The 12,646-nt window shown below is 56.0% G+C and overlaps 1 protein-coding gene across 1 annotated transcript in view; it reads right to left on the bottom strand.

The window, feature by feature from the left end:
* The window catches only part of LOC140409342 (matrix metalloproteinase-21-like), a 121,900-nt gene that overhangs the window by 88,539 nt on the left and 20,715 nt on the right, over nucleotides 1-12,646 (bottom strand). Inside the window, exon 2 of the mRNA XM_072497758.1 lies at nucleotides 5,833-6,144. Coding sequence (XP_072353859.1) covers nucleotides 5,833-5,991 — 159 coding nt within the window. The 5' untranslated portion in view covers nucleotides 5,992-6,144. The remainder of the gene's footprint in view (nucleotides 1-5,832; nucleotides 6,145-12,646) is intronic.

The following is a 12,646-nucleotide window of genomic DNA, read 5'->3' as shown; positions in this document are numbered from 1 at the left end:
CCAAACTAATCCCACTACCTCACTCTCTCCCCATAGCCCTGTATCAATCCCAAACTAATCCCCCTGCCCCATTCTCTCCCCATAGCCTTGTATCAATCCCAAACCAATCCCACTGCCCCACTCTTTCCCCACAGCCCTGGAGCAATCCCAAACTAATCCCACTGCCCCATTCTCTCCCCATAGCCTTGTATCAATCCCAAATCAATCCCACTGCCCCACTCTTTCCCCATAGCCCTGTATCAATCGCAAACTAATCCCCCTGCCCCATTCTCTCCCCATAGCCTTGTATCAATCCCAAACCAATCCCACTGCCCCACTCTTTCCCCACAGCCCTGGAGCAATCCCAAACTAATCCCACTGCCCCATTCTCTCCCCATAGCCTTGTATCAATCCCAAATCAATCCCACTGCCCCACTCTTTCCCCACAACCCTGTAGCAATCCCAAACAAATCCCACTGCCCCATTCTCTCCCCATAGCCCCGTATCAATCCCCAAACTAACCCCACTGCCCCACTCTCTCCTCATAGCCCTGTATCAATCCCCAAACTATCCCCACTGCCCCACTCTCTCCCCATATCCCTGTATCAATCCCAAACTAATCCCACTCTCTCCCCATAGCACTGTATCAATCCCCAAACTAATCCCACTGCCCCACTCTCTCCCCACATATCTGTATCAAGCCCCAACTAATCCCACTGCCCCACTCTCTCCCCATAGCCCTGTATCAATCCCAAATTAATCTCACTGCCCCACTCTCTCCCCATAGCCCTGTATCAATCCCAAACTAATCCCACTGCCCCACTTTCTCCCCATAGCCCTGTATGAATCCCAAACTAATCCCACTGCCCCACTCCCTCCCCATAGCCCTGTATCAGTCCCCAAACTAATCCCACTGTCCCACTCTCTCCCCATATCCCTGTATCAATCCCAAACTAATCCCACTCTCTGCCCATAGCACTGTATCAATCCCCAAACGAATCCCACTGCCCCACTCTCTCCCCACATATCTGTATCAAGCCCCAACTAATCCCACTGCCCCACTCTCTCCCCATAGCCCTGTATCAATCCCAAATTAATCCCACTGCCCCACTCTCTCCCCATAGCACTGTATCAATCCCCAAACGAATCCCACTGCCCCACTCTCTCCCCACATATCTGTATCAAGCCCCAACTAATCCCACAGCCCCACTCTCTCCCCATAGCACTGTATCAATCCCCAAACTAATCCCACTGCCCCACTCTCTCCCCATAGCCCCGCACCAATCCCAAACTAATCCCACTGCCCCACTCTCTCCCAATAGCCTTGTATCAAGCCCCAACTAATCCCACTGCCCCACTCTCTCCCCATAGCCCTGTATCAATCCCAAATTAATCCCACTGCCCCACTCTCTCCCCATAGCCCTGTATCAATCCCAAACTAATCCCACTGCCCCACTTTCTCCCCATAGCCCTGTATCAAGCCCCAACTAATCCCACTGCCCCACTCTCTCCCCATAGCCCTGTATCAATCCCCAAACAAATCCCACTGCCCCACTCTCTCCCCATAGCCCTGTATCAATCCCAAACTAATCCCACTGCCCCACTCTCTCCCCATATCCCTGTATCAATCCCCAAACTAATCCCACTGCCCCACTCTCTCCCCATTGCCCAGCATCAATCCCAAACTAATCCCACTGCCCCACTCTCTCCCCATATCCCTGTATCACTCCCCAAACTAATCCCATTGCCCCGCTCTCTCCCCATATCCCTGTATCAATTCCAAACTAATCCCACTGCCCCACTCTCTCCCAATAGCCTTGTATCAATCCCAAACTAATCCCACTGCCCCACTCTCCCCCCATAGCCTTGTATCAATCCCAAACTAATCCCACTGCCCCACTCTCTCCCCATAGCCTTGTATCAATCCCAAATTAATCCCACTGCCCCACTCTCTCCCCATAGCCTTGTATCAATCCCAAACTAATCCCACTGCCCCACTCTCTCCCCATAGCCTTGTATCAATCCCAAATTAATCCCACTGCCCCACTCTCTCCCCATAGCGTTGTATCAATCCAAAACTAATCCCACCGCCCCACTCTCTTCCCATAGCCCTGTATCAATCCCAAACTAATCCCACTGTCCCACTCTCTCCCCATATCCCTGTATCAATCCCAAACTAACCCGACTGCCCCACTCTCTCCCCAGAGCCCTGTATCAGTCCCAAACTAATTCCACTGCCCCACTCTCTCCCCATGGCTCTGTATCAATCCCAAACTAATCCCACTGCCCCACTCTCTCCCCATATCCCTGTATCAATCCCAAACTAATCCCACTGCCCCACTCTCACCCCATATCTCTGTATCAATCCCAAACTAACCCTACTGCCCCACTCTCTCCCCATAGCCTTGTATCAATCCCAAACTAATCCCACTGCCCCACTCTCTCCCAATAGCCTTATATCAATCCCAAACTAATCCCACTGCCCCACTCTCCCCCCATAGCCTTGTATCAATCCCAAACTAATCCCACTGCCCCACTCTCTCCCCATAGCCTTGTATCAATCCCAAATTAATCCCACTGCCCCACTCTCTCCCCATAGCCCTGTATCAATCCCAAACTAATCCCACTGCCCCACTCTCTCCCCATAGCCTTGTATCAATCCCAAACTTATCCCACTGCCCCACTCTCTCCCCATAGCCTTGTATCAATCCCAAACTAATCCCACTGCCCCACTCTCTCCCCATAGCCTTGTATCAATCCCAAACTAATCCCACTGCCCCACCCTCTCCCCATAGCCCCGCATCAATCCCAAACTAATCCCACTGTCCCACTCTCTCCCCATATCCCTGTATCAATCCCAAACTAACCCGACTGCCCCACTCTCTCCCCATAGCCTTGTATCAATCCCAAACTAATCCCACTGTCCCACTCTCCCCATATCCCTGTATCAATCCCAAACTAATCCCACTGCCCCACTCTCTCCCCATAGCCCTGTATCAATCCCAAACTAATCCCACTGCCCCACTCTCTCCCCATATCCCTGTATCAATTCCAAACTAATCCCACTGCCCCACTCTCTCCCAATAGCCTTGTATCAATCCCAAACTAATCCCACTGCCCCACTCTCCCCCATAGCCTTGTATAAATCCCAAACTAATCCCACTGCCCCACTCTCTCCCCATAGCGTTGTATCAATCCAAAACTAATCCCACCGCCCCACTCTCTTCCCATAGCCCTGTATCAATCCCAAACTAATCCCACTGTCCCACTCTCTCCCCATATCCCTGTATCAATCCCAAACTAACCCGACTGCCCCACTCTCTCCCCATAGCCCTGTATCAGTCCCAAACTAATTCCACTGCCCCACTCTCTCCCCATGGCTCTGTATCAATCCCAAACTAATCCCACTGCCCCACTCTCTCCCCATATCCCTGTATCAACCCCAAACTAATCCCACTGCCCCACTCTCTCCCCATAGCCTTGTATCAATCCCAAATTAATCCCACTGCCCCACTCTCTCCCCATAGCGTTGTATCAATCCAAAACTAATCCCACCGCCCCACTCTCTTCCCATAGCCCTGTATCAATCCCAAACTAATCCCACTGTCCCACTCTCTCCCCATATCCCTGTATCAATCCCAAACTAACCCGACTGCCCCACTCTCTCCCCAGAGCCCTGTATCAGTCCCAAACTAATTCCACTGCCCCACTCTCTCCCCATGGCTCTGTATCAATCCCAAACTAATCCCACTGCCCCACTCTCTCCCCATATCCCTGTATCAACCCCAAACTAATCCCACTGCCCCACTCTCTCCCCATAGCCCTGTATCAATCCCAAACTAACCCTACTGCCCCACTCTCTCCCCATAGCCTTGTATCAATCCAAAACTAATCCCACTGCCCCACTCTCTCCCAATAGCCTTATATCAATCCCAAACTAATCCCACTGCCCCACTCTCCCCCCATAGCCTTGTATCAATCCCAAACTAATCCCACTGCCCCACTCTCTCCCCATAGCCTTGTATCAATCCCAAACTAATCCCACCGCCCCACTCTCTCCCCATAGCCCTGTATCAATCCCAAACTAATCCCACTGTCCCACTCTCTCCCCATATCCCTGTATCAATTCCAAACTAACCCTACTGCCCCACTCTCTCCCCATAGCTCTGATCAATCCCAAACTAATCCCACTGTCCCACTCTCTCCCCATAGCGTTGTATCAATCCCAAACTAATCCCACTGCCCCACTCTCTCCCCATAGCCTTGTATCAATCCCCAAACTAATCCCAATGCCCCACTCTCTCCCCATAGCCCTGTATCAATCCCAAACTAATCCCACTGCCCCACTCTCTCCCCATAGCCTTGTATCAATCCCCAAACTAATCTCACTGCCCCACTCTCTCCCCAGATCCCTGTATCAATCCCAAACTAACCCTACTGCCCCACTCTCTCCCCGTAGCCCTGTATCAATCCCAAACTAATCTCACTGCCCCACTCTCTCCCCATAGCCCTGTATCAATCCCAAACTAACCCTACTGCCCCACTCTCTCCCCGTAGCCCTGTATCAATCCCAAACTAATCCCACTGCAATATTCCAAATGGTCACCCAATTCCGAGGTGTTCTGTGTGGTAACTGAGACAAATGGCTGTCACGCTGGCATTTCTAGGTCGTGTCTGTTTGGGCCTAGAAAATAAAAGTGTAAAAAAAGCCTAAATCATGCCCGGGTGTTCAATCCAGAGGGATAGAGCTGAATAGCAGAGAGGTTGTTGGAAACATGAATACAAACTTGGTTCGAGTATATATATATATATATTTGAAATTTTTTCCAATTAAGGGGCAATTTAGTGTGGCCAATCCACCTACGAACATAGAACATGCAGTGCAGAAGGAGGCCATTCAGCCCATCGAGTCTGCACTTTAAGCCCTCACTTCCACCCGATCCCCATAACTCAATAACCCCTCCTAACCTTTTTGGACACTAAGGGCAATTTATCATGGCCAATCCACCTAACCTGCACATCTTTGGACTGTGGGAGGAAACCGGGGCACCCGGAGGAAACCCACGCAGACACGGGGAGAACGTGCAGACTCTGCACAGACAGTGACCCAGCGGGGAATCGAACCTGGGACCCTGGCGCTGTGAAGCCACAGTGCTATCCACTTGTGCTACCGTGCTGCCCCCTTGCACATCTTTGGGTTGTGGGGACGAAACACACACAAACACGGGGAGAATGTGCAAACTCCACACGGACTGTGACCCGGAGCCGGGATCGAACCCGGGTCCTCGGAGCCATGAGGCAGCAGTGCTAACCACTGCGCCACCGTGCCGCCCGGTTTGAGTATATTTTAACAATGGGAGAGACATTGCAGAAGGTGCAAAAATTATTAACTGGAATGATACCAGAACGGAGAGTTCCACCCATCAGGGAAGGTTGGACAAGCTGGAGCTCTGGGAAGTCACAAGACTGAGAGGCTGCGCTGGTGTTTAAAATGACCAAAGGTGATGTTAGGATCGACTCGCTTGCAGACGAGAGAAGGTCAGTGAGAAAATAAGCCCGTGAGGGAGAAAGGAATAGAGGGTTATATTGGGAGAGTTAGATGAATAGAGATGGGAAGCGATTGATGTGGGGTGTAAATCGGCATTGGGACAATTGGGCTGAAAACGCCTCTTTCCCAGCTTTCTATGTTTAGGTAATACTGACCGGAATTCTCCGGCTGGATTCTCTGGTCCCGCCACCACCAGGGAAAGGCACGCTGCCTCCTGCTGGCGGGAAACAGGCTGACGGGAGACCGGAGAATCCCGCCCCCCCCCCCCCCCCACCCCTGTAATCCCGGGAGACTGGGTGCCGTACCTGTGCTGATTTGGTGGTCAGGACTGGTCGGGCCCGGGTCCACACTCTCTCCTGGATGTCCGAGTGGTCACGGCTGTGGTAGACCCTCTCACACGCACTCATTGGCAGGAGGCAGAGCTGGAGGCACAGGGCCAACACTCCAGGCCTCGGAGGCTTCATGGTCCTCACCGCTGAATGTCAGCTGTCTGCGCGGCTCTCGATTTCTCCCCAGGTCGACACGATCAGTCCGCTCACTGCGATAAATACTCGGCTGAAGGTTGTCCGTTCTCCCGATCACGTTTCCAAATCAGCTCCCACCTGAGAGGTGATCGTCTGTGTGAGAGAGAAAAACCCTAAAGATGCTGTATCCAAACCATCTGATACCACCGTAAGGGTGTCGTTCATAGACTCATAAACATTAACAGCACAGAAGGAGGATGTTCAGCACATCGTGTCCACATTGGTCATCAAAGATCTGGGGCGAGATTCTCCGACCCCCCGCCGGGTCGGAGAATCGCTGGGGGTTGGCGTGAATCCCTCCCCCGCCGGGTCGGAGAATCCCTGGGGGCTGGCGTGAATCCCTCCCCCGCCGGGTCGGAGAATCGCTGGGGGCTGGCGTGAATCCCTCCCCCGCCGGGTCGGAGAATCCCTGGGGGCTGGCGTGAATCCCGCCCCCGCCGGGTCGGAGAATCGCTGGGGGCTGGCGTGAATCCCGCCCCCGCCGGGTCGGAGAATCGCTGGGGGCTGGCGTGAATCCCTCCCCCGCCGGGTCGGAGAATCGCTGGGGGCTGGCGTGAATCCCTCCCCCGCCGGGTCGGAGAATCGCTGGGGGCTGGCGTGAATCCCTCCCCCGCCGGGTCGGAGAATCGCCGGGGGCTGGCGTGAATCCCGCCCTCGCCGGGTCGGAGAATCGCTGGGGGCTGGCGTGAATCCCTCCCCCGCCGGGTCGGAGAATCGCTGGGGGCTGGCGTGAATCCTGCCCCCGCCGGGTCGGAGAATCGCTGGGGGCTGGCGTGAATCCCTCCCCCGCCGGGTCGGAGAATCCCTGGGGGCTGGCGTGAATCCCGCCACCGCCGGGTCGGAGAATCGCTGGGGGCTGGCGTGAATCCCGCCCCCGCCGGGTCGGAGAATCGCTGGGGGCTGGCGTGAATCCCTCCCCCGCCGGGTCGGAGAATCCCTGGGGGCTGGCGTGAATCCCGCCACCGCCGGGTCGGAGAATCGCTGGGGGCTGGCGTGAATCCCGCTCCCGCCAGGTCGGAGAATCGCTGGGGGCTGGCGTGAATCCCTCCCCCGCCGGGTCGGAGAATCGCCGGGGGCTGGCGTGAATCCCTCGCCCGCCGGGTCGGAGAATCGCTGGGAGCTGGCGTGAATCCCTCCCCCGCCGGGTCGGAGAATCGCTGGGGGCTGGCGTGAATCCCTCCCCCGCCGGGTCGGAGAATCGCTGGGGGCTGGCGTGAATCCCCCCCCCCGCCGGGTCGGAGAATCGCTGGGGGCTGGCGTGAATCCCGCCGGGTCGGAGAATCGCTGGGGGCTGGCGTGAATCCCTCCCCCGCCGGGTCGGAGAATCGCTGGGGGCTGGCGTGAATCCCCCCCCCCCGCCGGGTCGGAGAATCGCTGGGGCTGGCGTGAATCCCTCCCCCGCCGGGTCGGAGAATCGCTGGGGGCTGGCGTGAATCCCGCCGGGTCGGAGAATCGCTGGGGGCTGGCGTGAATCCCGCTCCCGCCAGGTCGGAGAATCGCTGGGGGCTGGCGTGAATCCCTCCCCCGCCGGGTCGGAGAATCTCCGGGGGTTGGCGTGAATCCCGCTCCCGCCGGGTCGGAGAATCGCTGGGGGCTGGCGTGAATCCCGCTCCCGCCAGGTCGGAGAATCCCTGGGGGCTGGCGTGAATCCCTCCCCCGCTGGGTCGGAGAATCTCCGGGGGCTGGCGTGAATCCCTCCCCCGCCGGGTCGGAGAATCTCCGGGGGTTGGCGTGAATCCCGCTCCCGCCGGGTCGGAGAATCGCCGGGGGCTGGCGTGAATCCCTCCCCCGCCGGGTCGGAGAATCGCTGGGGGCTGGCGTGAATCCCGCCGGGTCGGAGAATCGCTGGGGGCTGGCGTGAATCCCCCCCCCCGCCGGGTCGGAGAATCGCTGGGGGCTGGCGTGAATCCCGCCGGGTCGGAGAATCGCTGGGGGCTGGCGTGAATCCCCCCCCCGCCGGGTCGGAGAATCTCCGGGGGCTGGCGTGAATCCCCCCCCCGCCGGGTCGGAGAATCCCTGGGGGCTGGCGTGAATCCCTCCCCCGCCGGGTCGGAGAATCGCTGGGGGCTGGCGTGAATCCCCCCCCCGCCGGGTCGGAGAATCCCTGGGGGCTGGCGTGAATCCCTCCCCCGCCGGGTCGGAGAATCGCTGGGGGCTGGCGTGAATCCCGCTCCCGCCGGGTCGGAGAATCCCTGGGGGCTGGCGTGAATCCCGCCCCCGCCGGGTCGGAGAATCGCTGGGGGCTGGCGTGAATCCCGCTCCCGCCGGGTCGGAGAATCGCTGGGGGCTGGCGTGAATCCCTCCCCCGCCGGGTCGGAGAATCGCTGGGGGCTGGCGTGAATCCCGCTCCCGCCGGGTCGGAGAATCCCTGGGGGCGGGCGTGAATCCCCCCCCGCCGGGTCGGAGAATCGCTGGGGGCTGGCGTGAATCCCCCCCCCGCCGGGTCGGAGAATCCCTGGGGGCTGGCGTGAATCCCTCCCCCGCCGGGTCGGAGAATCGCTGGGGGCTGGCGTGAATCCCGCTCCCGCCGGGTCGGAGAATCGCTGGGAGCTGGCGTGAATCCCTCCCCCGCCGGGTCGGAGAATCTCCGGGGGCTGGCGTGAATCCCTCCCCCGCCGGGTCGGAGAATCTCCGGGGGCTGGCGTGAATCCCGCCCCCGCCGGGTCGGAGAATCGCTGGGGGCTGGCGTGAATCCCTCCCCCGCCGGTTGCCGAAGTCTCCGGCACCAGAGATTCGGCGGGGGCGGGAATCGCGCCGCGCCGGTTGGCGGGCCCCCCCTGCTCGATTCTCCGGCCTGGATGGGCCGAAGTCCCGCCGATAAATTGCCTGTCCCGCCGGCGTAAATTAAACCACCTACCTTACCGGCGGGACAAGGTGGCGCAGGCGGGCTCCGGGGTCCTGGGGGGGGCGTGGAGCGAGCTGGCCCCGGGGGATGCCCCCACGGTGGCCTGGCCCGCGATCGGTGCCCACCGATCCGCGGGCGGGCCTGTGCCGTGGGGGCACTCTTTCCCTTCTGCCTCCGCAACGGTCTCCACCATGGCGGAGGCAGAAGAGACTCTCTCCACTGCGCATGCGTGGGAAGCTGTCAGCGGCCGCTGATGCTCCCGCGCATGCGCCGCCCGGAGATGTCATTTCCGCGCCAGCTGGCGGGGCACAAAAGGCTTTTTCCGCCAGCTGGCGGGGCGGAAATTCGTCCGGCGTCGGCCTAGCCCCTCAAGGTTGGGGCTCGGCCCCCAAAGATGCGGAGCATTCCGCACCTTTGGGGCGGCGCGACGCCCGTCTGATTTGCACCGTTTTGGGCGCCAGTCGGCGGACATCGCGCCGTTTCCGGAGAATTTCCCCCCTGGTTACACTAATCCCATTTTCCAATGCTTGGCTCATAGCCCGAGAGGTTATTTCAGCCCAAGTGAATATCTAAATATTTCTTCAATGTTATTAGAGTTTCTGACTCAAGCGCCCTTTCAGACAGTGAGTTCCAGACCCCCACCACCCTCTGGGCAAAACTGTTTCTCCTCAACCCCCCTTTCAGCTTCTACCTTTTATCTTCAATCTACGCCCCCTGGTTTATTGACCCGTTTTCAGGTGGAAAAGTGTCTTCCGATCTACCCTGCCCATACCCCTCATAATCTTATACACCTCTATCAGGTCCCCTCCCAAACTTTGCTGGTCCAAGGAAAACACCCCCAGCCTATCCAACCTTTTCTCAGAGCTCAGACCCTCCATCCCAGGCAGCATCTTAGTGGATCTCCTCTGCACCCTCTCCAGTGCAATCACATCCTTCCTATAGTGTGGTGACCAGAATTGCGCACAGTTGCGGCCTAACCAGCATTTTTATACAGTTCCAGCATGACCTTCCCTGCTCTTGTATTCTACACTCAACTAATAAAGAAAGACAAGTTTCCCATATGCCTTCTTAACCACCTATCTGCCTGCCCTGCTACCTTGAGGGATCTGTGGAAATGCATTCCAATGTCCCTCTGACCTTCGGTATTTTCCAGGGTCCGACTTCATAGTGAATCCTTTGACTTGTTAGTCTTTCCCAAGTGCATTACCTCATACTTTTCCAGGTATAATTCCATTTGTCTTTGCTCTGCCCAGCTGCCTGGTCCATTGATATCCTCCTGAAGACTACAGCTAATCTTCTCACTACTTACCACCCGACCAATAATCATGTCATCCTTGAACCTCTTGGTCGTACCCCCTTCATTTCACTCCAAATCATTAATGTACATCACAAATAGGAGGGGCCCTGGACTGAACCTTGCTCTGTCTTCTCAATGCCCCAGAACCGGAAAAAGCACAACAAAATCTTCAATAAGCTTAGGTCATTGCAACAGAACATCTCAAAGTGTCTTGCACAGTGAATCAGAAAGAACACAGGAACATGAGGAGGCCATTCAGCCCCTCGAGCCTGTTAACTAAAAATAGGAGATCATTTATCCCCCGCAGCCTGATCTGTATTTCAACTCTGAGTGCTGAATTTGATGCATTTGAGTGCTATGGTGAGAGTTTGGTGACTGAGGGAGTGCTGCATCTGGGTACATTTGAGTGCTATAGTGAGAGTTTGGTGACTGAGGGAGTTAGGTGAGGAGGGAGTAAGGTGCTCCTTTCATTTCGTTTCCTACATTTCCGCAAAGAGCGAGAAGAGGGCCAGGAGTTTACAGAGAGTGCAGCTGACTGGGAGCAGAGTTGGAGGGCGAAGGTCCAGTTGGTCCACAGGGCAGCTATATTCTGTAAGGTAAGAGGGGATGGAGGCTAGGCCAGTTGCATGCTCCTCCTGTAGGATGTGGGTGGTGAGGGATACCACCGGTGTCCCCGCTGACTATACCTGCGGGAAGTGCACCCACCTCCAGCTCCTCAAAGACCGTGTTAGGGAACTGGAGCTGAAGCTGGATGAACTCCGGATCATCCGGGAGGCAGAGGGGGTGATAGAGAAGAGTTACAGGGAGGTAACCACACCCAAGGTATAGGACAAGAGTAGCTGGGTTACAGTCAGGGGAAAGAAAACAAACAGGCAGACAGTGCAGGGATCCCTCGTGGCCGTTCCCCTTCAAAACAAGTATACCGTTTTGGATGCTGTTGGGGGGGCTGACCTACCGGGGAAGGCCCTAGCGGCCAGGTCTCTGGCACTGAGTCTGGCTCTGGGGCTCAGAAGGGAAGGGGGGGAATAGAGGTTTTCTAGTACTCTTCGGGAGGGTTTAAACTAATTTGGCAGGGGAATGGGAAGTTGTCATCTCTGGTTTGTTGCCGGTGCCACGTGATAGCGAGGCTAGGAATAGGGAGAGAGTGGAGCTGAACACGTGGCTGCAGGAATGGTGTAGGAGGGAGGGCTTCAGGTATTTGGATAATTGGAGCGCATTCTGGGGAAGGTGGGACCTGTACAAGCAGGACGGGTTGCATCTGAACCAGAGGGGCACCAATATCCTGGGAGGGAGGTTTTCTAGTACTCTTCGGGAGGGTTTAAACTAATTTGGCAGGGGAATGGGAACCGGATTTGTAGTCCAGCAACTAAGCTAGCCGATATTCAGGACGCCAAAGCGTGTAATGAGGCAGTGGGGAAGGGAACACTGACAAAGGAAAGTACTTGCAGGCACGGAGATGGGTTGAAGTGTGCATACTTCAACGCAAGAAGCATCACGAATAAGGTGGGTGAACTTAAGGCATGGATCGGTACTTGGGACTACGATGTGGTGGCCATCATGGAAACTTGGACATAAGAGGGGCAGAAATGGTTGTTGGAGGTCCCTGGTTATAGATGTTTCAATAAGATTAGGGAGGGTGGTAAAAGAAGAGGGGGGGGTGGCATTGTTAATTAGAGATAGTATAACAGCTGCAGAAAGGCAGTTCGAGGAGTATCAGCCTACTGAGGTAGTATGGGTTGAAGTCAGAAATAGGAAAGGAGCAGTCACCTTGTTAAGAGTTTTCTATACTCCCCCCAATAGTAGCAGAGATGTGGAGGAACAGATTGGGAAACAGATTTTGGAAAGGTGCAGAAGTCACAGGGTAGTAGTCATGGGTGACTTCAACTTCCCAAACATTAAGTGGAAACTCTTTAGATCAAATAGTTTGGATGGGGTGGTGTTTGTGCAGTGTGTCCAGGAAGCTTTTCTAACACAGTACGTAGATTGTCTGAACAGAGGGGAGGCCATATTGGATTTGGTACTTGGTAATGAACCAGGGCAAGTGATAAATTTGTTAGTGGGGGAGCATTTTGGAGATAGTGACCACAATTCTGTGACTTTCACTTTAGTAATGGAGAGGGATAGGTGCGTGCAACAGGGCAAGGTTTACAATTGGGGGAAGGGTAAATACGATGTTGTCAGACAAGAATTGAAGTGCATAAGTTGGGAACATAGGCTGTCAGGGAAGGACACAAGTGAAATGTGGAACTTGTTCAAGGAACAGGTACTACGTGCCCTTGATATGTATGTCCCTGTCAGGCAGGGAAGAGATGGTCGAGTGAGGGAACCATGGTCGACGAGAGGTTGAATGTCTTGTTAAGAGGAAAAAGGAGACTTATGTTAGGCTGAGGAAACAAGGTTCAGACAGGGCGCTGGAGGGATACAAGATAGCCAGGAGGGAACTGAAGAAAGGG

The sequence above is a fragment of the Scyliorhinus torazame genome, chromosome 3 (assembly GCF_047496885.1).
Source record: "Scyliorhinus torazame isolate Kashiwa2021f chromosome 3, sScyTor2.1, whole genome shotgun sequence".
NCBI classification, from domain to species: Eukaryota; Metazoa; Chordata; class Chondrichthyes; order Carcharhiniformes; family Scyliorhinidae; genus Scyliorhinus; species Scyliorhinus torazame.
Note: the sequence above shows the minus strand (reverse complement) of the source record. Positions and strands in the feature narration are given on the sequence as shown.